The sequence below is a fragment of the Salarias fasciatus genome, chromosome 11 (assembly GCF_902148845.1).
Source record: "Salarias fasciatus chromosome 11, fSalaFa1.1, whole genome shotgun sequence".
Classification (NCBI taxonomy): Eukaryota; Metazoa; Chordata; class Actinopteri; order Blenniiformes; family Blenniidae; genus Salarias; species Salarias fasciatus.
Window position 1 is genome coordinate 34,100,328 of NC_043755.1, and position 27,731 is coordinate 34,128,058.

A 27,731-nucleotide genomic window follows, 5' to 3' on the forward strand; every position below is an offset into this window, starting at 1 on the left:
GCAGGTCATTAATTTGATGTCTGGGTCTGATCCTGCAGATTCCTGCAGCTGCTGAACATCTGCAGAGATTTTCTATTTTCGTCCTGAACGCTTCAGCTCGACTCTGACGACGAGACTCGGCTGCAGGACAGGAATTCATCACTTCACCAGGTCAACTTCAGGAAAAACGACCCGAATTCCACATAGCAGAGTGCTGAGAGCCGAGGGAGTGAGTCTGCCGCCGCTCACTTTCACAGATGTGAGCGTTCAGCTCGCTCATCTAAATCACAGTTTTTCCACTCTGACCAGAATCTCACCACGATTCCTGGACCTCGTCTCCAAATCCACGTCATCCCAAAACTTCAGACCGGTTCAGCCCTTTTCTGAAGCTGCTCATCAACCAGGACTCACCAGATGAGTCTGATGGGACTCGAACCATCAACCTGAGCCTGTCTGGATCTGGGCTGGAGACTCTGGATTTAACTGAACCTGAAATCTTCAGATTAGCAGATGACAGTCTGAGGCGTGGACGTGTTCAAGATTTCACATGTCTGCTCTTTCTTCTCCACAAAGCTCTGCTGAACGCCACTCTGACGGGACTCAAACCGTCAACCACGGCTGCGTGACAAGAATGCATTACTCATCCAACCACAGACTCACACTTTCTTGTTTCAGGAGAGTTTGAAATCGAGGGAAGTTTGTTTCTGAGCAGACCGTAGATTATGTTATTGACATTGTTCTGGGTGGAAATGAGGTTTGAGGTGTGAAGGAGGAGGAGGAGGAGGAGGGGAGGAGGAGGAGGAGGAGGAGGAGGAGGTGGAGGAGGAGGAGGAGGAGGTGGAGGAGGAGGAGGGAGGAGTGTTTTGCCTTCTGATGATTAGTGAAGAGAGGCTCAATGAGAAGCTGGTTTACAAGCTCCTGTTCCTGGTCCTGTTGGGCCTGGTCCTGTTGGAGCTGGTCCTGGTCGAACTGGTCTTATTGGACCTGGTCCAGCTGGATCTGGTCCTATTGGAGCTGGACCTGCTGCAGACAGCCGTCAGTCCTCCTGGTCCCTCTTTACTGAACTCCAGTCTGGATCTGAGCTCCTTCGGGTCTCGGCAGGTCTGCCCGTTTCCCTCCAGCTCCGCCTGCAGCTGCTGGGACTCTGGACAGACCCCGTCCGAACCGTCCGTCTTCACTGAAGCTCCGCCTCTTTCTGCCTCCACCCTGTAGGACCATGCCGACTCTGCAGAGCGCCGCAGTCCTGCTGCTTTCCAGCCTCCTGATTGGTCCGAGCTGCAGCCTCAACCCCGGAGACCCCAACGTGTGCAGCGTGTGGGAGAGGTGAGGCCGACTCCGCCCACGGCCTCCAGCAAGGCGGAGCTTAATGCCAAACACTCCCACTGTTCACCACACCCACCCACTCACCACCCACTCACCCACCCACTCACCCACCCATTCATCCACCCATTCATCCACCCATTCATCCACCCATTCACACAGCTGGAGGAGCTCGGGTAGTCCACTGGGTTTGGACGCGTCAACATGTGAACAGGGTGTGATATGTGGCGCTCAGGACATTTCCAGACGGCAGATCGTCTGCGTGACGTCGTCTGGGCAGATTACGAGCGTAGCTGGGAGGTTTACATCAACACGACAGATCCTGGTCACATGACCAATAATTCAACTTGGGTGATCACATGATCGCCTCTTCTGAAATCTCACTTTCATTCAGAAAACGACAAACGCTTCAGCTCTAATCCTGATCTTCCTCCACTGTGTCACAGTCATTTCCTGAGCTGTTCCAGTCATTTCTAGAGTCGTTCAAAGTGTTGTTCCCATAGTTTTTCCAGAGTTTTTCCAGACTGGTTTCCAGACTGGTTCCCAGAGTCTTCAGTCCAGGTGAAGTGTGGACCTGCTGTAAAGCTCCTGTCTTCCTGCCTGCAGCTTCACCACCACCGTGCGTGAGGTCTTCTACCACCCCTACGACCACGTGACGGAGGAGTCCTGCTCTGACCGCCGCACCGCCTACAAGTGCACGCATCACAGGTAGCGGCGCCAGCAGAGCGGCGGCCCGTCCCCCGTCCCCCATCCGTCCCAGAAGATGGTCTCACCCTGGCTTTCTTCCAGGATCACCTACGACTCGGCGTACCGGCAGGCGGTGGGAGACTGACTACCGGAAGAGGTTCCACTGCTGCCCTGGGTTCTACGAGAGCGGCGGCAGATGTGTCCGTGAGTCGCTTCTTCCTGTCCCTGTAGCCGGAATGTAGCTGGAAACTCACCCTCTCATGTCTGAATGCTAAGTGAAGTGTGGGCACTGCAGAGCGGCTGTCTCTCTGTCAACTTCAGCATCAGCATTAGCATTAGCGTCATTCAGCTTCCATTAATCCTGAGGCCTGATAAACAGATCAAATATGTTCTACGGTAAAATAAGACGTTTACCGATATAAACAGACTGAACTCACCAGAATAAAGAGCTTTAGCAGAGGAATTTATTGCACCAGTGGAATAAAGTAGGGATGAGCGGACGAGTCGGAGCTTCACCAAGTTGGAAAAATCTCCCGATGAGCCAGCAGGTGTCGCAACACGTGACAAGACATCGAGAACCTCAGCAGCAGGTCGAAACGAGGCGATCGCGGCGTCTGTCTGGAGAGTCCTCAGGCTTAAAGAGACTGACAGGGCCATGCTTCATGCTAAAGAGTCAGGCTCACACCCCAGAGATGCTACATGCTACATGCTACAGTACAGTCAGTCTAACATAAACTGAAGTCCAGAGAGGCTAAATAAAGGTTTACTGAAAGTAAAAGAGAAAGAGACAAAGGTCGCGACACGCCGACGATCAGCGGCGACATTTATAAATAAAAACTTTAAACGCCTGGAGAAAGTTCTTGCTCAGTGTGAGAGCTGCAGTACGGTAACAACACCGTTTATGAAGGTAACAACACCGTCTGTGAGCGAAGACAGTCGGTTGTTTCAGAGACGATGTGCTTACGGGAGGGAATCACTCCACTTCAGCAGAAGATAAATCCACGGAGTCTGCAGCTTCTCGGCTTTCTACCAGTCAGCCTGAGCAGAAGAGGAGGAGGGAGCAGGAAGAAATCAGTCCCTCCACAGGGTTCAAAGGTTAATCTCTGATGAGCAGGCGCAGTTAATCTGAGACCACTTGAAGGATTATACTTTATATACTAGGTTTTTAATGGAAGGAGGCATGTATAAGTGAGAGGCTTATATTTTAAAAATTTCAAAAAGAGAAAGATTTTTTGTGTCAGTTTGAACCCAATAAAATGTACAGAGCTCATTTATTTTTTCGATCGATGAGAAAAAAATTAAATCTCAACATTGACTTTAATGTTTTCTGTCCATCCGCCATTTTTACCGGACACGTGTAATACACACAGTCACCATACCAGGAGGACTGGCGCTGTAGCACAGATGACTGTCAGGACAGCGCTGTAGCCCTTCACAGAGAAAAGGAAAAAAAAAAACAGGCTTATTTGGGAATCAGCCTTTATGAGCTTTCTTCAAAGACGCACCCGGTCATTAACGGAGACGGCTTTTAATGGAATACAGGTCATTATTAGAGATTTACGGTAGTTCTAGTCTATCAATTCAGTGAGTTTAGAGCTACCAGCATGAGTTTAGAGTTAACTATCAGCTTAGTGGCAGCTTAGAGCTATTTATTTAAGTTTCCAGCTGCTTGAGTTCAGAGATAATCCCTCGTCTCCCCTGGCAGAAGATCCTCAGACGGGGCTCACTGGAGAACAGGAAACTCAGGAAACAACAGGAAGCTTGGAGTTCAGGGGTTGTTGGAGGAGGAACGTTCCGGTTCTTGGGGGAACACAGCAGAAGTGAAAAGGTTCCAGAGTGGAACGAAGGACGGGAAGCAGCTCAGGAACCAAAACCCTCTCTGCCCACTAGAGGTCACTGTACAGTGACTGCAGACTGAAGGACCAATTAGGACCAATCAGGATCCATCAGGATCAATCAGGATCGGTCAGGCTCGGTGGTGACTGGTGTGTGTGTCGTCTTCAGCTCACTGCTCCAGGGAGTGTGTCCACGGCCGCTGTGTCGCTCCGGACCGATGCCAGTGAGAGAGGATGGAGAGGAGAGGACTGCTCCAGTGGTACAACACACACACACACACACACACACACACACACACACACACACACACACAGAGTAACTAGTGGAGTCTTTGTCTACAACGGTAAAGTCTCTCTGATGCTGTATTTTCCATTACTAGCAGCAGCACAGTAGTACCAGTAGCAGACATCAGTGATCTTAGTGATCCGTTAACCGGCTAACCGGATCCTTCAGAACTGGAGCTGCTTTGTTTCTGAACTCAGAGTCGACATCAGAACCGTTCCTTATGTAAGAACCCGTCCAGATGGTCTCAGGTTTCACTGAGAGGAGCTGCAGAGCCCCAGCCCCCCCCCAACCCCCCAACCCCCAGCCCCTCACCCCAACTCCACCCCCCTCACCCCCTCACTCCATCCACCCCCCTCACCCCAACTCCACCCCCAACCACCCCCCTCACCCCAACTCCACCCCCCTCACCCCAACTCCACCCCCAACTCCACCCCCTCAACCCAACTCCACCCCCCGCCCCACTTCAGCCTCGCTTCTGCAGCTGGATCAATCCTGCACAGCTCTGCAGAGTGTGTGTTGTGTGTGTGTGCGTGCGGGTTTTTGTATGGTCATGGGGACAAAATGCACAACATAGGAAAACCAGGCACAATGTCATTTGTGGGGCCATTTCTTGGGTCCCATGAGGAGAAACAGTGTTTTCTTGACCATGTTGTTGTTACTGAAAAAATTAAAAGTGCAAAAACATTTCTTTAGGGCTACGCTTTGTTGTGGTGTGGGTTAGGGTCAGGGTAAGGGTCAGGGTTAGGGTCAGGGTCAGGAGTTAGACATGAATGGGAGTCAATGGAAGGTCCCCACAAGAGTGGGGGCAGCTCCTCAGAGGGTGGGGGGGCTTTCTGTTAGAAAATCACTCCCATGTGAACTTGAAGCCGCTCCACTGGACGGTCCTGAAGCTCTCCTGCAGCTGTTGCATTCGGGTGTTTTTCCAAACTGCCACTGCCAGTTTTGGCCCTGATGTTTGACGGCCCTGGTCTAAGGACAGCTCTGCAGAGGGGGGGTTGAGTTTTGGTGGGTAGCGGTTGAGGTCCCGATGGGGGGAGGAATGGAAAAAGTTGCCTCGCTCTCCTCCTGCTGCTCTTCTCTCCATCTCCTTCCCAGAACCCGCGGTGACTCCGCCCCCTTAGTCTACCCTCCAGTGACTCCGCCTCCCACCCCTCCCTCCACCCTCTTCAGCTCACATCCACATGGGGAATCAAACCGTCTCGGCTGAATGTGGCGGCGCGCTGGCGAGGCTTCGTGTGATTGATCACATTAACAGCAGAGTTTAAACTCCCCTCTAGTTCAGGATCAAAGTTAATTCCTCTTTAAAGGGGCTGTATCGCTTTTTTAGCTCGTCCAAACCCTAGAAATGGCATTAACATAGTAACAGTTTATTTTTGGCGCTAAGGAAAGTCATTTTGTGTGAAATAAAGATTTTTGGAGGGTTAATTCTGAAACCCAGAAGAACGCTCTGTTTTCACTGAAATCCCGCCTCTCCCGCTGTGGACTTTGACTGACAGCGTACTTCAACCAATCAGAGCTTCAAACAAATACGTCATGCGTTAGCGTCTCGGGTTAGCTTAGCTCTTTAGCTCTAGCTTCTCTACACAAAGACACGCGAAAACGTCTTTTTCCTGTTAGAAACTCACCAAGCGCAGACCCTTCAGACCCTCCAGACCCTTCAGACTCTTGCTCTTGCTTGATTGTTGCTTTCAGACGATGGTTAAAGTTTATCTCCGTACTCCGTAAGATACAAAACAGCAGGGGGGGGGGGGTGTCTCCTCAGTGGAAAATGCGAATCAGCTGCTGCTGTCAGAGGAGAGGGGGTGTTGTCTGCGGGGTGGGGTGGGAGAAGAGTGGTGGGAGGAGTTCAACTTCTGTAACGTACTTAGGTTTGAAGAGTTTCAAACGAGCTGTTTTCTACCGAAGGGAGGGGGCTGCTGTAGAGAGCAGCAGACTGAAGAGATTACTCAGACATGCGTGGATGAAGGAAAATAACATTTTGGGGGTGGTTTTAAAGAGAAATCAACTTTGTGGCATGCTGAAAACCTTAAAAAGTGGATTTGCATGATATAGGTCCTTTAAAACAACCTCGCAGACATCTCATTCTGATGAAGTTTGTGGTTTGAAGCAGAAGTTAATTCCTCCATCATTAACCTTCGTTCTCCCTTAAATCAGCTCCAGTCGTTCTGCTCGTCCTCTTGTTCCGTCGCCATGACAAGCACATTCCAAGATGGCCGCCTGAAGCGGGCTGGACTCCACTGGAGAAGAAGAAATGATAGAATGAACAGAGGAGGGATGGAAGAGGAAACTTTTACAAAGTTGGAGGCATCAAAGTTAAGATAGAAAAAAAAAGGAGTAGAGTTTGTTACTTCCTGTAGAGGCATGACATCACTTCCTTCTCTGCCCAATCAGAACGCTTCACAACCCCCAGAGTTCAGAGGAATAAAGTAAAGGAGAGTAAGCCTGTTTTTCTATCGAAACACTGATTCAGAATAACAATCTCATGTAAACATGAAGGAGAGCGTAATTCAGGATTATTTAATTCAGGATTAAGCCTCATCCTGTCACCGTGTCCGCGTCGGAGCAGCAGCGGCGAGCGTCTGCAGCCTCCTGGACTTGGACCCGGTTTGACCAGTTCTGACCAGAGGAACATCAACCAGCGGCGGGTTTCAATCCTCGAGCAGAGAAGTGTCCTGAAGACGGGGCGATAGAGGAATCCCAACCGAACGCCGGTCAAGGCTGTAGTCGTGAAAGCGACAGGCTGAGTCCAGGATCAAACATGGCGGCTGAACGGCGGAACGTCTGCCGGAGAATTCCAGTTGGTTCTGAAACAGACCGGCTGAAGATGTGGACACTTCCTGAACTTAACACCAGTTTCCAGTGTTGCACAGGTCTGTTGTTCAGCCAGTGGGAGGAGAGAGAGAGAGAGACAGAGAGAGAGAGAGAGAAGAGAGAGGAGAGCGAGAGAGCGAGAGAGGAGAGAGAGAGAGAGGATCGTTCTGCAGTTCTGACGGAGCAGAAAACCGCAGTGGCTCTGTCACCTCGCCTCCGACCGCAGAAATGTTCTAGAAACCACAGAGCCACAGGAATGAGCCATGCAGAACCGTGGCGCTGGGCTCTGCTTCGCCACAGCGCCGCTCCGCCTGCTGACAGGAGGTGGAGGTGAAGCCGAACCATGTCGCTTCAGATGTCTGGCTGAGTCTGCGAAACCTCCGTCTGCCTGCAAACCTCCGTCAGTCTGCAGACTGCAGAGTGTCTGTGAGCAACAGCTGAGTGTCTCGTCAGTCAGTCCTCCATAGTGCCCACACACACCTCACACACACACACACACACACATCACACACACCTCCACACACTCCTCACACCTCCGGTCGCCTCTGAAGCAGGAAGCCAAGGGGTCTGCTCCACGTCAGCTCTGTAAACATCTGTCCGCCGCACATTCATCCAAATTTGGCTGGACTGTCAGCATGAGGTGGAGGAGGAGTAGAGGAGAGGTGGAGGAGGGGTGGAGGAGAGGTGGAGGAGGGGTGGAGGAGAGGTGGAGGAGGGGTGGAGGAGAGGTGGAGGAGAGGTGGAGGAGGGGTGGAGGAGAGGTGGAGGAGGGGTGGAGGAGGGGTGGGGAGAGGTGGAGGAGGGGTGGAGGAGAGGTGGAGGAGAGGTGGAGGAGGAGTAGAGGAGAGGTGGAGGAGAGGTGGAGGAGGGGTGGAGGAGAGGTGGAGAAGAGGTGGAGAAGAGGTGGAGGAGAGGTGGAGGAGGGGTGGAGGAGAGGTGGAGAAGAGGTGGAGGAGGGGTGGAGGAGAGGTAAAGACACTGGTGGCTGTAGAAGACAGAAAAAAGGAAGGAAGAAGTCAGAGAGCTGAAACTACACTCAGATCATCGGGTTCAGCATCAGATGGAAATTCGACTTGGAGCAGAGAACTGAGGTTCATTTGTCACTGCTGCAACACCCTCACTGCTGCAACACCCTCACTGCTGCAACACTTTCACTGCTGTAACACCATCACTGCTGCAACACCATCACTGCTGCAACACTGTCACTGCTGTAACACCATCACTGCTGCAACACCTCACTGCTGCAACACTGTCACTGCTGCAACACCATCACTGCTGCAACACCCTCACTGCTGCAACACTGTCACTGCTGCAACACCATCATGCTGCAACACCCTCACTGCTGCAACACTGTCACTGCTGTAACACCATCACTGCTGCAACACCGTCACTGATCCAACACCCTCACTGCTGCAACACCGTCACTGATCCAACACCCTCACTGCTGCAACACTGTCACTGCTGTAACACCATCACTGCTGCAACACCGTCACTGATCCAACACCATCACTGCTGCAACCCGTCACTGATCCAACACCCTCACTGCTGCAACACCGTCACTGATATAATAATAATAATGAATTTTATTTGTCATGCACTTTACATTTGTAAAACAAATCTCAAAGTGCTACAATGGAATTTAAAACAACAGTGACGATTAAAAGTAACAAATACAGGCTAAATCATTAAAAACACTCATACTTACACTCATAAAATGCAACAGAAAACAGTAAAATCATTCAAAAGCTTTCAAAACAAAAACGTTTTCAGGCAAGATTTAAATGAGTCCACCGACTGTGGTGCCCTCAGGTGGACAGGTAGGGCATTCCACAGTCGGGGTGCTGCAGCCTGAAAAGCCCTGTCCCCCATGGAACACAGTTTGGTTTTGGGGACCTTCAGCAAATTGATGTTGGCGGAGCGGAGGCGTCTGGTCGGGTCATGTGGAGAGAGAAGTTCTTTAAGGTACACTGGTGCACTACCATAGACACACTGATGGGTCAGGAGGCAGATTTTGTATTCCAGCCTGAACCTAACCGGGAGCCAGTGAAGGTTATGGAGAATGGGAGTGATATGGTGTCTTTTTGGCACCCTCATCAGGATCCTGGCAGCACAGTTCTGGATCGACTGAAGCCGTTGAAGGCTTCTTCCAGAGATCCCGATGAGGAGTGCATTGCAGTAGTCCAGCCTGGAGGAGACAAAAGCATGGACCAGCTTCTCAGCAACGGGGAGGGAGAGGAAGGGGCGTAGTTTGGAGATGTTCCGGAGGTGAAAAAATGAGGTCTTACAGATGTGTTGGATATGGAGGTCAAAGGAGAGGGTGGGGTCAAAACGGACACCCAGGTTGGTAACGGCAGTTGTTGGGTTGAGATGTGACCGGCAAATGATAGAACTGTGGAAGGGGAGGACTTGAGTTGATGTGGAGTTCCAATTAATAGAAATTCAGTTTTGGAGCTGTTGAGCTGGAGAAAATTGTCATTCATCCATGCTTTAGTCTCCTCCAGGCAGGCGGTGAGTGATTGAATAGAGAGGGAGGAGGTCCGGTCCAGCCTGACATAGAGCTGAGTATCATCAGCATAGCAATGGTAGGAGACTCCATGCCTGCTGATGATGTGGCCCAAAGGGAGCATGTAGATGGAAAACAGGCTGGGTCCCAGCACTGACCCCTGGGGAACCCCACAGGTGACAGCGTGGGACCTCGACCTGGCTTCCCCAAGGGCCACATACTCAGCCCTACCAGTCAGGTAGGACCGGAACCACTGGAGCACTGTATCTGAAAGACCAATGAAATGCTGGAGTCTGTGGAGGAGGATGGAGTGGTCAACAGTGTCGAAGGCGGCTGAGAGGTCCAGGAGTAACAGGAGTGAGGAGAGCCCTGGTCAGAGGCCACCAGCAAGTCATTGGTGACCCTGACCAGAGCTGTCTCAGTGCTGTGAGCTGAACGGAAACGGATTGGAATGATCCAACACCCTCACTGCTGCAACACTGTCACTGCCGCAACACCCTCACTGCTGCAACACTGTCACTGCCGCAACACCCTCACTGCTGCAACACTGTCACTGCTGCAACACCATTACTGCTGCAACACCCTCACTGCTGCAACACTGTCACTGCTGTAACACCATCACTGCTGCAACACCGTCACTGATCCAACACCCTCACTGCTGCAACACTGTCACTGCTGCAACACCCTCACTGCTGCAACACTGTCACTGCTGCAACACCATCACTGCTGCAACACCCTCACTGCTGTAACACTGTCACTGCTGCAACACCCCACTGCTGCAACACCATCACTGCTGCAACACCCTCACTGCTGCAACACCCTCACTGCCCCGACAACATCACTGCTCCAACACCCACTGCTGGACACCGTCACTGATGCAACACCCTCACTGCTGCAACACCATCACTGCTGCAACACCCTCACTGCTGCAACACCATCATGCTGTAACACTGTCACTGCTGCAACACCCTCACTGCTCCAACAGCCTCACTGCTGCAACACCGTCTCTGCTGCAACACCCTCACTGCTTCTACACTGTCCCTGCATGTCACGATTATCTTCCCCATGTCCAGACCAGACTGACTCAGTGAGACCACCTGGTCTGTCAGCTTGTCTCATCTGGGACCCTAGACCCAGGACTGGATCTCTGAACCGGACTGGGTCTCTGAACCCGGACTGGGTCTCTGAACCCGGGCTGGGTCCGTCCTGCTTCATGTTGTTCCTCTCAGGCTCAGAAACCTGATGATCTCAAACTGAACAGAAACGGTTCAGCTCCAACAATCAGGCTTTTTGGCTGCAGTGTTTCAGTTGTATTTGCAGCAGTGCAGCGCAGCAGTTTGGCATCGTAGCACCGTGCCGCAGCAGTGCAGTGAAGCAGTCTAGCGCCATAGCGCAGCAGCCTAGCATAGCAGCCTAGCACAGCAGCCTAGCATAGCAGCCTAGCGCAGCAGCGCAGACTTTACAGGAAGCTGCAACCTGCTGCTCGGTGGCAGAATCCCTCACTGCAGGCAGGAGAGTGTTTCTGTGCAGAGACGTCTGAAAAAGACAGAGTCTTCCTTCACAGGACCAGAGCTTCAGCTAAAACCTCTCTGAACTATGGGGGCAGCACTGAGGCCCACCGCTTCTTTCACTCTTTCATTGAATAAAGGAATTTGAGTTGCCGCCCCCTCTGGTGGATTCATGTGGAACTGCAAGACTGAACGGACTGAACTGAGATCGACTCCATCAGTCACATTCACACAGGATTCCAATCAGTGTGAGGCGGTCAAACACTTCACACACCACACACACACACACCCACACACACACACACACACACACACACACACACACAACACACACACACACACACACACACACCCCCCTGACGGTGTGTGTTGGTCCTGTCAGCCTGTGACGACCAGCACTGGGGTCCGGGCTGCGCTCAGCCGTGTCGCTGTGAGAACGGCGGCCTGTGCGATCCGCTGAAGGGGGCGTGTCAGTGTCCGCCGGGCTTCATCGGACGCCACTGCGAGGACCGCTGTCCGGCCCGCACCTTCGGCCGCGGCTGCCTGCAGAAGTGCCAGTGTGGCGGCGGCAGCTCCTGCGACAAGGCCACCGGGGAGTGTTCCTGTAGGGACGGCTACACCGGGACGTAGTGAGTACCACACACACACACACACACACACACACACACACACACACACACACTGCGTGTGTTCACATGGGACTTTGTATTCCTCTATTAACCCAAATAAAGCCTCATTCTGCTCTAAACTGACCCTGAAAACTGTGTTCACGATAAAGTTTGAATCCGAACAGACCGGCGGGTTATTTCTCCTCTGGATCAGAATTATCTGCTAATGACGTCATTCAGCTCGTTCTGCTCCGTCGTGATGATGAAATATTCCAAGATGGCGGCCTGCGGTCCGCGGTTCCACTCGTATGGAGACGGTTTATTTGACGGCAGTTTTAGAAGAACTGGACACAGTGAAACGAGCAGTTCTTAACGATGAGGACATTTTCAAAGGTGCAGCCTCAAAGTTAATCCAGAGAGAAAGAGAGAGAAAAACGCTGTTTACTTCCGGGAGACGTCACTACGTCACAGCCGCCCCGTCCAATCAGAACGCTTCACAGATCCCAGCGTGACAGAGGAGTTCATCCTTCCTGTTTCTCATGTAAACACGAAGCTCAGGAATATAATTGACTATAATATGACTGGTGTTCTTATGCTTCTTCTTGGTGTTTGTATTTTAATGTTTTTTTTTGTATTTCTGTCTGATATTTATTTGCTTCTGCACAGGACTGTCTTGTAAATGAGAACCTCGGTCTCAATGGGATAACCTGTATAAATAAAGGTTAAATTAAAAAAAAAAAAAAAAACATTCTGAGTTACTTCATTCAGAATAAACCAGACTGGCTCTGAATGTTTTCCATCACAGGTTCAGAGTGAAGCGTTTATTAAAGCTTTAAAGTATGAAAGTATGAAGTTCTTCTGTGGAAACAAACAAGGTTCAATCTGGAACGTTCACCAAAACAAACAGGGCCGAGGAAAAGACTCGAAAGGCTTTAATCCAAAGTCAGAATCATGGAAAAAGACAATTTTACGATGAATGAAAAAAAAAAAACCACAAAAAAATGAAAAACTGGTGTAGTTTGTTAGTTAGTTTTATTTTTCCAGTCACTGTACATTCAAATACACTTTTTATATATTTATATACGTACATCCACACACATACACATATGTACATAATTAATACATACGCATACATATATGCATATATACTGACCGAAAGGGATTAGGCTGAAGTTTAAACTTTTATTCACCTATCCCCCATTGAATTCTAACAGAATTGAAGATGGCAAATACAATAAACTGTCATTCAATCACCAGTTTTACACACTGCCGAAACACAACATTATAAAACAAATTATAACAGCAATGATAAAGTGAGTGATACAGTAATAATGAATAACATGACGCAGTATGATTTACTTAGTCTCCATTAGAAAGCTAATCAACTCTACTCAAGCACTTTATAATTTTCAATAATTCTTAATTTAAAGGTGCATTAAGGAGTTTTACAACCTTAAAAATACTTATTTTCCACCATAAATATGTGACACATTTTTAATGATGTGTCCAATGTGCCCTGACATATTCATTACCAGAACCTCTAACAGGCTAAACTGTCACTTGAAAGTCACAGTGCCGGTCCGGCTCCAGAATGTTTTTGGGGAGAATTTGAAAGGAATGATGTAATGCACGCTCCAGCGGGTTAGGTTTCATTTTGTCCGCCATTACTCCGCCAGATGCTTAGTGAGCAACAACTGAGCAGGATCTTCCAGGAAGTCAGAACAGACTGGCTTCTAGCACTGCAGCTCCACACAGACTCCACCAGGGAGAAGACACTTACATCTTACTGGAGCGCTGCTAAATGAGCGAGGAAGGAGTTCCCCTCTTCCGTGCACGCGAGCCACAGGGACGAGTTTTTCACTAAGCTGCATTACGCCCAAGGCCTGCAGGGGGCGCTGTTTCACATAAAACGTGCAAACTCCTTAAGGCACCTTTAAAGTCAGAGTTAAGCAGAAATAAATTTGTGTTATGAGTTTGTCACACTGCATAAACATGTGTCATTAACCACTGAGCCAAATTTGAATGATTAAAATGCCAAGTATATAAAATAAGGTCTCAAAATCATGTAAAAACAAGCACTTCTCTCTGCTGTGAAACACTGGGGGCGTGTCAGCTGGAAGCGCTGGAGTGACGCCCACAGCGGGAGGGGAGCCGCCTCCAGCTGGGTCCGTCTCATGAGGCTAGCGCGAACAGCCTCATGAGACGGACCAGCCCTACCAATTTGAGCCTTCAGAGCCAAAACTGACTCTGAGTCAGATGCTGAGGAGCTCAGCCTCGTTCCTCACAGTGTCCATCAGAGTGGTCATTTATGTGTTTTAATTAAGCAGTGGGATTCCCGGGTCTGCACCAGTTCTAAGCCAGCTGCTCGGCGCCAGCCGAGTTGACCTGCGGCTCCGGGCGGGGGAGTCGTGGGTCCGCGGCTGGGGAGATCCGCGGGAAGGGCCGGCGCGCGTCCAGAGTCGCCGCCGCTGGCCCGACCACCTCCGAAACCGACCCGCCTTCCGCGGCGACGTCGGACACCGCCCCGGGGAGAAGGCCTCCCGGACCCGGCCGCGCCTCGCGGTGCGGTGGCGGGCCCGGGGTGAGCCGACGCCCCCCGGGGACGAGGGCAATTTAGCTCACGGCATCGTTACCCACACACCGTGGCAGCAGGGAAGATGCACGAGCGACGTGGAGGTGACAGGCCTGGTTAGCTGACTGGTTAGCTAGCTGCAAACTGTCGTACGAGATGCTATCCGAGACTCGAAAGCCAGCGGGAAAACCACAGATGCTAATGCGCTAAATGTTTTTATATCGCTCAGCATCCGGGGGGGGTGTATGCTAATGAAGGCCGCGTTACGTAACGCGGCCCTCGTTTCTGACCCACCATTAAATCCTGAACGCAGAAGCGCTGCAAAAAGTCTGTGATGTCTACCTCCAAAATTAAATCATAAATGAGGAATGGCTTTTATGTTGTAAAGAAACACATTTATGACTTATTTAAGGTGTCTAGAAGAAAATGGCTGATTTTGGTTAACTCAGACTTTAAAAATGTCTAACATATTTATGTGGAAAATAAGTATTTTTAAAGTTGAAAAACTCCTTAATGCACCTTTAAAGCTTTTTTTAAATGCATTAATAGTTTTGGAGCCTTTAAGTTGTTCATCTAAGTTGTTCCATAGATCAACCCCACACACAGAGATGCATATACTTTCAAATTTGTCCTAACTTTGGCTTTATAGAAGTTACCAGGTCCTCTAACAGCCCGAACGCACTGGACGCGGAAGCGCCGCGCGCGGTAGCGCCGCGCACTGCGCTTCTGATCGCCTCCCATGTTAACTTATCTGACCGGCCGCACCGAACGCGCAGCGGAGTGCCGCGCGCGCCGCGGCTGGCGCTCTGCAGCGCGCCCGCTCCGCTCTCCACAGGTCACCAAAACACACACATCCATACTGGCAGAGCGAGACAGAGGGAACAGGGAACAAACGTGAAAACCGAGAGCTGACGGAGCGAGCCGAGTGCAGACCGATGTGTGACCAGCGCGGAGAGCGCAGGCAGCAGATACGCCTCCAGTGCGAACAGCCAAGCGCCGGCGCGGAGACGCGTGCGGTGCGCGCGGCGCCTCCGCTACGCTTCCGCGTCCAGTGCGTTCCCGGCGTAAAGCTCACAACTTAAAGCTTCCATACTGTATCCAAGAACTGTTCAAACCGAAAGAATATAGATATCAGTCTCACACCCGGGACCTGGTCCTAGTCCTGCACTGGGCCCTGGGCTGAGACCCTGGTACTGCTCCAGGGGCCTGGTCCTGGACTGGGACGTGATCCAGTCCTGGACTGGGATCCGGTCCAGGGACCTGGATCCCGGCTGTGGCCGGAGACAGGCTCCAGAGTGTGGGATCATTCCGTCATGTTTAATGCTCACTGAGTCGACGCTGACTGGAGTCCGACAGAGAGAAAACATTCAGGTCCAGACTGGAGGAAGGTCCCAGAACCCTGACTGACCCCCCCCCCCCCCCCCTTCTGCCCCCAGCTGTGACAAACTATGCAACAAGAAGTGCCAGGCCTCGATGCCCCTGCCAGAACGGAGGCATCTGCAAGGGCAAGGGCGTGTGTGCCTGCCCCCCCGGGTGGATGGTGAGTTCTCCACCGGTGTGCAGCAGGTGGCAGCAGCGAGCCGTAGAGGCTCACTGTCCCACCTGCTGGTCAATAGCAGTATGACAAGCCGAACAGAGGAGGCTGGCTGCTGAATGGTTGTTCTGGATTATTTTCATATTGTTTTTAAATCAACGCTACAGGTTGTGTCTCTACAGCCGCGTCTCATTTTCAGCAAACTCAGTGATTCTCTTCAGAGCGGCAGAATGTCAACGAAGAGCAGTGATGTAGTGGGCTGAGGGATTATTTTACAACTGATCTGAAATGTAAACAATTTACAAGGTGGAAGATGCTCAATAATCTGATGTTAGAGGGAGGAGATGCTCTAGTCTGGATGTTATTGGATTAACCCCCTGTTGCCCTGCAGGGGGGCGGTCTGCACTGAGCGATGTCCTGAAGGACGGTTCGGCCCGAACTGTGCTGAGGAGTGCGTTTGCCACAACCGGGGCAGATGTGACCCTGAGACGGGGCAGTGCCAGTGTGCCATGGGCTTCACGGGGAACAGGTACATATGAGGAACCGTTTCCATGACGACAGAGTTAAAAGTTCCACCTTGGCAGCCATTTTGAAACAGACAGGCTCCAGTTTCCGGGAGTTCGGGTGTTTTTCTGCCTTCGTCTGAACTTTCTGCTCACATCAGTCGTAGTTAAATCCAGACGGAGGAAAGGCGGCGCGGCGCCGGAGATCTCACTGAGCTGGCTGTGTGTCGCCCCCCTGCAGGTGCAGCGAGGAGTGCTTCAGCGGCCGCTTCGGCCAGGACTGCCAGGGCGTGTGCGACTGTGCGAACGGCGCCCGCTGCTACCACATCGACGGGGGCGTGTCTGTGCGAGCCGGGCTTCAGCGGGCCGCACTGCCGCGACCGCATGTGTCCGCCCGGCGCCTTCGGCATGCACTGCGAGAACGCCTGTCTCTGCCAGGACCACAACACGCTCAGGTGAGTGGGGCGGGGCCACGGCGCCGCCTCCATCGTCAGCATCATCAGCATCAGCATCATCACACTGTCTGTAGACACCAGTTCAATTAGAACTTTACATTAAACAACACCACAAAAAAGCACCTGTACCTGACAGTTTGTGTTTTCCGCCTGTACCTGACAGTTTGTGTTTTCCCGCCTGTACCTGACAGTTTGTGTTTTCCGCCTGTACCTGACAGTTTGTGTTGTTTCAGCTGTCATCCCATGAAGGGCGAGTGTACCTGCCAGCCGGGTGGGTGGGGCTTTACTGCAATGAGACCTGCGCTCACGGTTTCTATGGTAACGGCTGCCTGGAGCCCTGTCTGTGTGTGAACGGCGGGGGTGGCGACCGAGTGACGGGGCAGTGCCACTGCACACCCGGCTACACGGTCAGTCTGAACATCAAACCGCGTGAAGTCTGCACAGAAGATTTGTTTCTGCAGCCGCATGTTGACGTACCGGTGACGGGTCCGGTTGTTCCGTCCTGCAGGGCCGTCACTGTGAGAACCTCTGTAAGAGCGGCCTGTACGGCCAACAACTGTTCCCTGGAGTGTTCCTGTGGGAACTTCATCGACTGCTCGCACGTGGACGGAACCTGCTTCTGCAAAGAGGGTGAGACGTGGCGGAGGACGCCGGTCCGGGGACGGAGGGATCCGGCGACTGACGGAGGCGTCTCTGTCCCACAGGCTGGCGGGGGTCCAACTGCTCCGTCCCCCTGCCCGAGGGGACCTGGGGTCCGGACTGCAACTCCACCTGCCGCTGTGCCAACGGGGCCCAAATGCAACCCTGCAGACGGATCCTGCAGCTGCAGCGCCGGCTGGAAGGGGGCCGCTGTGCCAACAGCCGTGTCCGGTGAGCGTCCAGCCGCCCGTCCCGCCCCCCCAGCTCCCCCTGTCCCCCCCCGGCCCAGGTATTCAGTCTGACTGTTTGTCTTCTGGGGACAGACGGGCCTGGTTCGGGCCGTCCTGCCTGAAGAGGTGTCAGTGTGTGCATGCGGACGGCTGCCAGGCGTCCAGCGGCGCCTGTCTCTGCCTGCCCGGCTGGACGGGTGAGTCTGTCTCCGAACCCCGGACCCGGTCTGAACCCGGGTCTGAAGGTTCGGTCCGTCTGGCGGCTGTTCTTGACCCGGGTGGAAACTGTTGCCTCCTTCAGGTCCTCACTGTGACGAGCCGTGCCCCGACGGCCTGTGGGGGCGCCACTGCAACCAGACCTGCTCCAAACACTGCCCCAACAGCGACACCTGCAGGAGGGAGTCCGGGGCCTGTGTCTGCAGGCCGGGCTTCTGGGGAGTCAGCTGCCAGAACAGTGAGTCGCTCAGGAGTCCAGCCAGCCAGGAGGCCCATAGAGCATCTTCCTCCGAACATCAGATCATAGAGCATCTTCCTCGAACATTCAGATCATAGAGCATCTTCCTCCTAACATCAGACTATAGAGCATCTTCCTCCTAACATCAGATCATAGAGCATCTTCCTCCACTGACTGATGGAACAGCTGATCTTCTTGATTGAAACAGTTTTTAAACTGACCCACATGTTGCTAACAGCTCAGCTAATGCTAACGCTGTGATAGCACATACTTCACCAAGTAACTAGTTACTTATTTACAGCAGCCAGTAAATCCAGAGTAAACCTGCTCACCATCTTTGTTTTTCCTCTAATCTAACCTGAATGCAGTCCGTGACCTCCGCTCACTCTTGTTCTCCCAGAATGCCGAGCTGGTACATACGGCGACCAGTGCAGCATGTCCTGTGCTTCGTGCGGTCAGTCGTACCGCTGCCACCATGTGACCGGAGAGTGCGACTGCGTGCCGGGATACACCGGACCCAACTGTGATCAAGGTGAGGCCCGGTGACGGCGCGCCGGCCCGCCGGAGGTTCGCCGAATGACGGCCGACCGTGTGTCTTCCAGCGTGTCCCGCCGGTTACTTACGGCAAACAGTGTTCAGAGGCGTGCACCGCCTGCACCAACAACGCCACCTGCAACCACCGGGACGGCCACTGCAGTGTCTGCCCGGCTGGACAGCCACCGACTGCTCCGTCCGTGAGTCAAGGCCGCAGGGTTCAATACCGCCGATGACCTGTGGGGGCAGTGTGGAGCAGAATAATACCCCTGATCACCTGTGGGGGCAGTGTGGAGCAGAATAATACCCCTGATCACCTGTGGGGGCAGGTGTGGAGCAGAATAATACCCCTGATCACCTGTGGGGGCAGTGTGGAGCAGAATAATACCCCTGATCACCTGTGGGGGCAGTGTGGAGCAGAATAATACCCCTGATCACCTGTGGGGGCAGTGTGGAGCAGAATAATACCCCTGATCACCTGTGGGGGGCAGTGTGGAGCTGAATAATACCCTGATCACCTGTGGGGGCAGTATTAATGTGTCTGATATCATTGTTGTGAATCTGGTGAAACAGGCTGGAGTGTCTGAGACGGTCTCTGTGTCCTCCAGTCTGAGACGGTCTCTGTGTCCTCCAGTCTGAGACGGTCTCTGTGTCCTCCAGTCTGAGACGGTCTCTGTGTCCTCCAGTCTGAGACGGTCTCTGTGTCTTCCAGCCTGTGTCTCTGGGCGTTTCGGTCCCTTCTGCTCTCTGACCTGTTCGTGTCCGTCGCCGCTGATCTGTGATCGTTTCACTGGAGACTGTGTGTGTGAGGACGGAGGAGACGACTGCAAACAAGGTAGTCAAGAGCCACTGGTCCAGACCCTCCTGTTACCCCCTGCTGGTACAGACCCTCCTGTTACCCCCTGCTGGTACAGACCCTCCTGTTGCCCCCCTGCTGGTCCAGACCCTCCTGTTACCCCCCGCTGGTACAGACCCTCCTGTTACCCCCTGCTGGTCCAGACCCTCCTGTTACCCCCTTGCTGGTCCAGACCTCCTGTTACCCCCCGCTGGTACAGACCCTCCTGTTACCCCCTGCTGGTAACAGAGCCTCCTGTTGCCCCCTGCTGGTACAGACCCTCCTGTTACCCCCCGCTGGTACAGACCCTCCTGTTACCCCCTGCTGGTACAGAGCCTCCTGTTGCCCCCTGCTGGTCCAGACCCTCCTGTTACCCCCTGCTGGTCCAGACCCTTCTGTTACCCCCCGCTGGTACAGACCCTCCTGTTACCCCCTGCTGGTACAGACCCTCCTGTTGCCCCCTGCTGGTACAGACCCTCCTGTTACCCCCCGCTGGTACAGACCCTCCTGTTACCCCCTGCTGGTACAGACCCTCCTGTTACCCCCCGCTGGTACAGACCCTCCTGTTACCCCCCCGCTGGTCCAGACCCTCCTGTTACCCCCCCGCTGGTACAGACCCTCCTGTTACCCCCTGCTGGTCCCGACCCTCCTGTTACCCCCTGCTGGTCCAGACCCTCCTGTTACCCCCTGCTGGTCCAGACCCTCCTGTTACCCCCTGCTGGTCCCGACCCCCCTGTTACCCCCTGCTGGTCCAGACCCTCCTGTTACCCCCTGCTGGTCCAGACCCTCCTGTTACCCCTGCTGGTCCCGACCCTCCTGTTACCCCCTGCTGGTACAGACCCTCCTGTTGCCCCCTGCTGGTCCAGACCCTCCTGTTACCCCCCGCTGGTCCCGACCCTCCTGTTACCCCCTGCTGGTACAGACCCTCCTGTTGGCCCCCTGCTGGTACAGACCCTCCTGTTTACCCCCTGCTGGTCCAGACCCTCCTGTTACCCCCCTGCTGGTCCAGACCCTCCTGTTACCCCCCTGCTGGTCCAGACCCTCCTGTTACCCCCTGCTGGTCCAGACCCTCCTGTTACCCCCTGCTGGTACAGACCCTCCTGTTACCCCCTGCTGGTCCAGACCCTCCTGTACCCCCGCTGGTACAGACCCTCCTGTACCCCCTGCTGGTCAGACCCTCCTGTTACGCTGAGCGCCCACATACTGCGGAACGGCTCCGCTGCGCCGCGCAGGTCGCAGCCGTTCTGCAGCCGTACTAGAGCGCCCACCTGATGCGGTACGGCTGCGTCTCCGCACTCCGCCTTTTGACCAGACATGCGCTCAGCGCACACGTGGGATTATGTTTCCATGACGATCTCCATGAAAACATTTGGGGCGACAGTAGCTCAGATGGTAGAGCGGGTCGTCTTATAACCGGAATGTTGGCGGTTCGATCCCCGCTCCTGCAGGCGTAAAACTGGCGTTGTGTCCTTGGGCAAGACACTTCACCCACCTTGCCTAGTGTGAGAGTGAATGGTTGGTGGTGGGAGGGGCCGATGGCGCAGATTAGCAGCCTTGCCTCTGTCAGTCTGCCCCCCCCAGGGCAGCTGTGGCTACAGCAGCAGCTTACCACCACCCAGTATGGAGAGAATGAAGAATGCCAATGTAAAGCGTCTTTGAGTGTCCAGAAAAGCGCTGTATAAAACCAATGCATTATTATTATGTTTGAACAGGCACTTTATGTCGTTACAATTTACTGACCACTCATGCCAATAACTCCAGCTGCTGCTGCCCGAGTGTTCTCCTTCCTGCTGGTGTCCTTATAACAGGATGACTGGTGTCAGAGAGGATTCTGGGCTCTTGTTCCTCCAGGATCAGTTTCTCTTCGTCAGCCATGCTGCTCTCCAGTTTAAATCTTCCACTACTCCTTTGTTTTGCGACGCCAGAGCGTGTTCAGGTTTCAAAAAGTGTATATTTCGCTTTTATTTACATGTAAAAACATGTGTGACAGCTTCAGTAGTAATCTAGATAGATATTTATATAAATAATATGCCTCGGAATAAAAAAAAGTCAACTTTTGTAGTAATTTCTTTTGATAAAACGGATGTTGCTCTCTTTCGGCTTCCTGTTGGTGCTTTGACATGATGGGAAATTGACTCCGGCTCTGCTGCGCCTCCGGCAAAATTCGACCTGGACTGAAGTTGTGTGGAGAGCTCTCCGCAGGACGGCGGCGGGCGGACGCTCGACGCAGCACTCGTGCAGGCAGTGGGCGCTCTGCCTGCCACTTCACTGACTTCAATGGGCGCGTAAAGTGCTGCGTGAGGGCTGCGACCTGCGGCGCAGCGCCGCCGCTCCGCAGTATGAGGCCCCTGCTGCTACAGACCCTCCTGTTGCCCCCTGCTGGTACAGACCCTCCTGTTGCCCCCTGCTGCTACAGACCCTCCTGTTTGCCCCTGCTGGTACAGACCCTCCTGTTGCCCCCTGCTGCTACAGACCCACCTGTTGCCCCCTGCTGGTACAGACCCTCCTGTTGCCCCCTGCTGGTACAGACCCTCCTGTTGCCCCCTGCTGGTACAGACCCTCCTGTTGCCCCCTGCTGGTACAGACCCTCCTGTTGCCCCCTGCTGGTACAGACCCCCCTGGCCGACCAGACGAAGAGGGTTTTTGAAGTTCCGGGTCTGAGGCGTTCTGTGCGGTTCCCCCTCAGACACGTCGGAGCAGACGGGGAGCGTCATGGTGCCGCTGCCCCCCGGGGAGAGGGAGTCCTGGGGGGGCCATCAGCGGCATCGTGGTTCTGGTGCTGCTGGTGGTTCTGCTGCTGGTTCTGCTGCTGTTGTACCGCCGGCGGCAGAAGAAGAAGCACAGCAACACGCCCGCCGTGTCCTTCTCCACCGGCCGAACCCTGAACTCCGAGTACGCCGTGCCAGGTACCCCCGCCCGTCCCGGTTTCACAGAGACCCGCAGAGACCCGGACCGCTCTGTCTGCTGAGGACGGTCTGAAGGACTGACCCTGTTTCTGCCCCCAGACGTTCCCCACAGTTACCACCACTACTACTCCAACCCCAGCTACCACACCCTGAGCCAGAGCCACGCCCGCCCGCCGCTGCCCCACCTGCCCAACAACCACGGCCGCACCGTCAAGGTACCCGAGCCTGGACCCCGACCTGGACCCGGGCCTGGACCCGGGCCTGGACCCGGTCCGGTTCCAGGGAGAGCCCAGCTGATCCCCTCATCCTTCTCTCCTCAGAACACCAACAAGCAGCTGTTCTGCAGCGTGAAGAACGCGGAGCGGGAACGCCGCGGCCTGTTCGGGGTGGAGCCCAACGCCACGCTGCCCGCCGACTGGAAACACCACAAGAACCGCAAAGACTCAGGTGGTCCGGACCCAGCACCGTGTGATACAGAACCGGGGTTCAGAACCGGGATTCTCGTCTGCTTTCAAAAAGAAAACCAGTTCTCCTGACAGCAGATGCCAGTCTGAAAGTGGGAGGTCAAAGGTTAAAGGTCAAACCTTAAGAGATTCCCATTTCAGGGGAGTTCAAGCATCTGTTTCCATGACAACAGAGATCAGAGCCACTGAAAACACAACTCTGCACATGCTCAGTAGAGAACCTCAGACTGAACCCAGGAACCTCAGGAGAACGTTGAAAGTGTACTGAGTGCAGAACTCAGCAGAACTCAGCAGAACTCAGCAGAACTCAGCAGAACTCAGTAGAACTCAGCAGAACTCAGTAGAACTCAGCAGAACTCAGCAGAACTCAGTATAACTCAGCAGAACTCAGCAGAACTCAGCAGAACTCAGTAGAACTCATCAGAACTCATCAGAACTCAGCAGAGCACAGCAGAACTCATCAGAACTCAGCAGAACTCAGTAGAACTCAGTAGAACTCAGCAGAACTCAGCAGAACTCATCAGAACTCATCAGAACTCAGTAGAACTCAGCAGAACTCAGTAGAACTCAGCAGAACTCAGTAGAACTCAGTAGAACTCAGCAGAACTCAGCAGAATTCAGCAGAACTCAGTAGAACTCAGTAGAACTCAGCAGAATTCATCAGAACTCAGTAGAACTCAGCAGAACTCATCAGAACTCATCAGAACTCAGTAGAACTCATCAGAACTCAGCAGAACTCAGCAGAACTCAGCAGAACTCAGTAGAACTCAGTAGAACTCAGCAGAATTCATCAGAACTCAGTAGAACTCAGCAGAACTCATCAGAACTCATCAGAACTCAGTAGAACTCATCAGAACTCAGCAGAACTCAGTAGAACTCAGCAGAACTCATCAGAACTCAGTAGAACTCATCAGAACTCATCAGAACTCAGTAGAACTCAGCATTGAAGTGCAGCCTCCGGCAGCAGCAGGCCGGTTCTTGATGGTTCCGGGCTGCAGAACGCGTCCAGAACTGGTTCTGATGCTTGCGATGTTCTGGTTGTTCACAGGAGCCTTCGGCATCGACCGGAGCTTCAGCTACAGCGCCACCCTGGGGAAACGCTACAGCAAAGGTACCTCACGGTTCTCTAACGTCCTGCAGTTTTTACTGCGGAACACGTGGCGCTCTCTGCAGGAGAACCGCCGTTCCGCCGCTTTATGAGCTTTTTATCGGCTTTTTCACTGAGAACATAAAACTCTATTGATCATAAAACAAACCCACACCTTCCTGTTTTCACTGTTTTCTTCAGTGGTGGTTTGAACGACTCAGGCTGCCGTAGTGCAGACAGACAAAAGGCATTGTGGGTAGTTGATTCTCTTTGAAGTCCAGGTTCTATTAATAAATCGATGACAGGTTAGCCCCGCCCACTGAAGCTGCTCCATCCTCTCACTTTGACGGACCAATGAGAACCTGATGGTGTTCGTTTAATGTCAGGAGATCCTGAGAACCTTTTCAAATCTTTTACAGTAAATTTGTTATGTATTGCTCTTTCTGGCACAGCGGGGGGCGCTCGCCCTGCCGCCGCTCACCCTGCCGCTCGCCATGCTGTCTCGCCATGAGGCAGTAAAGGTTTGATGTTCCTCAGAACCAGAACCAGAACCAGAACCAGTGTCTCAAGGCTCTTCATCTCGGTGGAAGTGAGAGCCACAGTCTGGAGTCGCTCAGGCCGCCGACTGACTGTGTTGGGGACGGCGCAGGCAGCCAGCCAGAGGTTAAAGATGGTCTGCACGGCCACAAATTCACAATTTACACATCAAAACGTAGATATTTTCCTTGTGATTCTCACAATGCTTTAATTTTCTCTCTACCTCAAACGGTTCTGTCTTCATTTGTTTGAGGAGAGTGCAGAATTCTCTCCCATCCGCCCCAATGCTTTAAGAGGGACGTTTTCTCGCCTGAATCCAAAACTTCACACATTGTCCAGATTCGTGGCTGAATGGATGATCCGACCCGACAGGAAAATCTCAGGGTGAATCCGTGAAAGGCTTCTGACACTGACAGTGGAAGAAAAAAATCAATTTCAACTCTTGGGTCTCGATAAATGATGTTTCTTCAGATAAAACAAAATGGATGAAAAACTACTGACTCACTGTCATGACTGCTGAGAGCAGCTGGTCTCCATGGCAACACACACACCTGCTGGGTGCAGCTGGTCTCCATGGCAACACGCACACCTGCTGGGTGCAGCTGGTCTCCATGGCAACACGCACACCTGCTGGGTGCAGCTGGTCTCCATGGCAACACACACACCTGCTGGGTGCAGCTGGTCTCCATGGCAACACACACACCTGCTGGGTGCAGCTGGTCTCCATGGCAACACACACACCTGCTGGGTGCAGCTGGTCTCCATGGCAACACACACACCTGCTGGGTGCAGCTGGTCTCCAAGGCAACACACACCTGCTGGGTGCAGCTGGTTTCCATGGCAACACACACCTGCTGGGTGCAGCTGGTCTCCATGGCAACACACATGCAGCTGCTGACTCTCATGGCTGATCTCTGCTCAGAGTTCACAGTGAATATGGAGGAGTTTTATACACACCACACACCACACACACACACACACACACACCACACACCCACACACACACACACACACACACACACACTCGGCAGCAGCTGGCAGGCACAAAGTAAATTTCCTCTGGAATGTTCTAGTTTAAACATTATGTTTATTTTGCAGACAGTTCCCTGACGCAGAACCGTACCCTCTCTGTTCCAGAGCTGAAGGACTTGGCGGCGGCGGCGGCGGCGGCGAGCAGCAGCTCTCTGAACAGCGAGAATCCCTACGCCACCATCAAGGACCTGCCGGGCCTGCCCCACTTCTGCCCCCCCGAGAGCAGCTACATGGAGATGAAGTCGGCCGTGCCCCGTGAGCGAGCGTACACCGGCGTCCCGCCGCCGCCGCCGCCCTTCAGCACGGGAACCTTACGCAGAGGTAAGGTTCACCTGCCGGCCGGCTGGGAGCGGGGGGGCGAGCGGCCAATGACGGCTTTCTGTCCTGTGTCCTCAGAGCGCCAGGCGTCCCTCAGTCTGCCCCCCCACCCGGCGGCCCTCAGCCCGGCCCCCCATGAGGACCCCAGGGCCACTACGACCTCCCGGTGAACAGCCACATCCCGGGGCATTACGACCTGCCCCCGCTGCGCCGGCCCCCCTCCCCCGGGCCCTTCCCCACCAGGCCCCCGCAGTGACCCGCTGCTCCGCCTGCTCCTGCTCCTCCCACCCTGCTCAGCTCCACGCCGCCCCCCGGTGGCCGCACCGCGGTACTGCTGGCCTCACCGTGACAGACCTGCCATCCAGACGGAGCAGCCAGGACACACACGCACACACACACACGCACGCACACACACAAGCACACACACACACACGCACACACACACACACACACATACACACACACGCACACACAGTCTTGTATTTCTATCCTTGTGGGGACCGTCCATTGACTCCCATTCATGTCTAGCCCCTAACCCTGACCCTTACCCTAACCCTAACCCACACCACAACAAAGCCTAACCCTAAAGAAATGTTTTTGCACTTTTACTTTTTTCAGTAACAACAACATGGTCAAGAAAACACTGTTTCTCCTACTTAGGACCGGAAAAAGGTCCCCACAAGGCACGTCGTTCCACGTTTTGCTATCCTTGTGGGGACATTTGGCCCCAACAAGGATAGAAATACGAGAACATACACACACACACATACACACACACACACACGGCAGGAAACCTTTAAAAAGCTTCTATCCAGGTTTGACTTGCTGCTGATCAGAATGTCAGAAATAAACCTGGAGAGACGAGTCGCGTTAGAGCGACTGATGAAGGAGTCATTTGGCCAAAAATGTAATAAATAACGCCTCAGCAGCTGTTTGACATCCCATCATATTACTGGCTGATTGAAGACATGAACACGGCTGAAACGGAAGTTTCGGCGTCGTCGACTTTACTGCTGCTCCTGGTTTCAGCGCTCTTCTCATAATGCTTCACTTTCTCAGCTGAACTCAGGAGAGGACTCTGCGCCACAGCTGGACTGATCTTCTCTCAAAACGTGTTTTGATCAAACTCCCAGCAGTTTGAGTCGTTAAGCCAAAGAAATTCATCCTGTTTGAGATCAAATCTCTGTAAATATGGAAATAGATATATTGTTCTCCTCACAGTGATGTCTTTTCAGATGAGCGTGTAAATGTTTTTTTGGAAGTTCATTTAGCTCAGCGGTGAACCTTAAAAGGTCGTTTATGAGTAAAGTAGAAGAAACGACCGTTAAAGTTCCAGTTCTCACTCAGAAAAGAGGTTTTCAGCTGTTTCACTGCCACCACAGCAAAAACAAAGCTTTACGCCGACATTACCCATAATGAAGCTCGTCACTGCCTGTAAATATGATCACATGACAGCTGAGAGATCCAGAAGCCAGACGTGGGTGTTTCTGTTTGTGTCTTTAAGCCTCCGCCCGCCAGCGGTCTCCTCTGTGATGTTCTTCAGTTTGCTCTCTGAATAGTTAGAATCTGGCGCCGTTTACTGAGCTCTCCAGTACTTCTGAACCGTGCCAATAAAAAGTACTGCAGTTGCTAATTAAAGCTCCCATACGATGGAAAATTCTCCTTCTAATAGTTTTCTAACAGTGATCTGTGAAGAAAGTCTCATCTCCTTCAGTGGCTCCCTCCCAAACAGCCCCTCCCCCTGCTCTGACACCATAAAGGAAACAGCCCTCCCCCTGATATGACATCATAAAGGAAACAGCCCTCCCCCTGATATGACATCATAAAGGAAACAGCCCTCCCCCTGCTCTGACATCATAAAGGAAACAGCCCCTCCCCCTGCTCTGACACCATAAAGGAAACAGCCCTCCCCCTGATATGACATCATAAAGGAAACAGCCCTCCCCCTGCTATGACATCATAAAGGAAACAGCCCTCCCCCTGATATGACATCATAAAGGAAACAGCCCCTCCCCCTGCTCTGACATCATAAAGGAAACAGCCCTCCCCCTGCTATGACATCATAAAGGAAACAGCCCTCCCCCTGATATGACA

The 27,731-nt window shown here is 53.1% G+C and overlaps 1 protein-coding gene across 1 annotated transcript in view; it reads left to right on the forward strand.

Annotated features, from left to right (window-relative positions):
* pear1 (platelet endothelial aggregation receptor 1) overlaps positions 1 to 26,124 on the forward strand; it is a 45,384-nt gene extending 19,260 nt beyond the window's left edge. The window contains 29 exon segments of the mRNA XM_030103570.1: positions 1,192 to 1,302; positions 1,906 to 2,007; positions 2,089 to 2,122; positions 2,124 to 2,190; positions 3,991 to 4,045; positions 4,047 to 4,081; positions 11,312 to 11,558; positions 15,546 to 15,579; positions 15,581 to 15,666; positions 16,035 to 16,172; positions 16,388 to 16,478; positions 16,480 to 16,601; positions 16,835 to 16,869; positions 16,872 to 17,008; positions 17,110 to 17,154; positions 17,156 to 17,231; positions 17,306 to 17,394; positions 17,396 to 17,449; positions 17,451 to 17,477; positions 17,538 to 17,667; positions 17,772 to 17,924; positions 21,980 to 22,041; positions 22,043 to 22,199; positions 22,299 to 22,414; positions 22,520 to 22,646; positions 23,712 to 23,774; positions 25,425 to 25,640; positions 25,716 to 25,753; positions 25,786 to 26,124. Coding sequence (XP_029959430.1) covers positions 1,196 to 1,302; positions 1,906 to 2,007; positions 2,089 to 2,122; positions 2,124 to 2,190; positions 3,991 to 4,045; positions 4,047 to 4,081; positions 11,312 to 11,558; positions 15,546 to 15,579; positions 15,581 to 15,666; positions 16,035 to 16,172; positions 16,388 to 16,478; positions 16,480 to 16,601; positions 16,835 to 16,869; positions 16,872 to 17,008; positions 17,110 to 17,154; positions 17,156 to 17,231; positions 17,306 to 17,394; positions 17,396 to 17,449; positions 17,451 to 17,477; positions 17,538 to 17,667; positions 17,772 to 17,924; positions 21,980 to 22,041; positions 22,043 to 22,199; positions 22,299 to 22,414; positions 22,520 to 22,646; positions 23,712 to 23,774; positions 25,425 to 25,640; positions 25,716 to 25,753; positions 25,786 to 25,893 — 2,751 coding nt within the window. The 5' untranslated portion in view covers positions 1,192 to 1,195 and the 3' untranslated portion in view covers positions 25,894 to 26,124.
* The last annotated feature ends 1,607 nt before the right edge of the window (positions 26,125 to 27,731 follow it).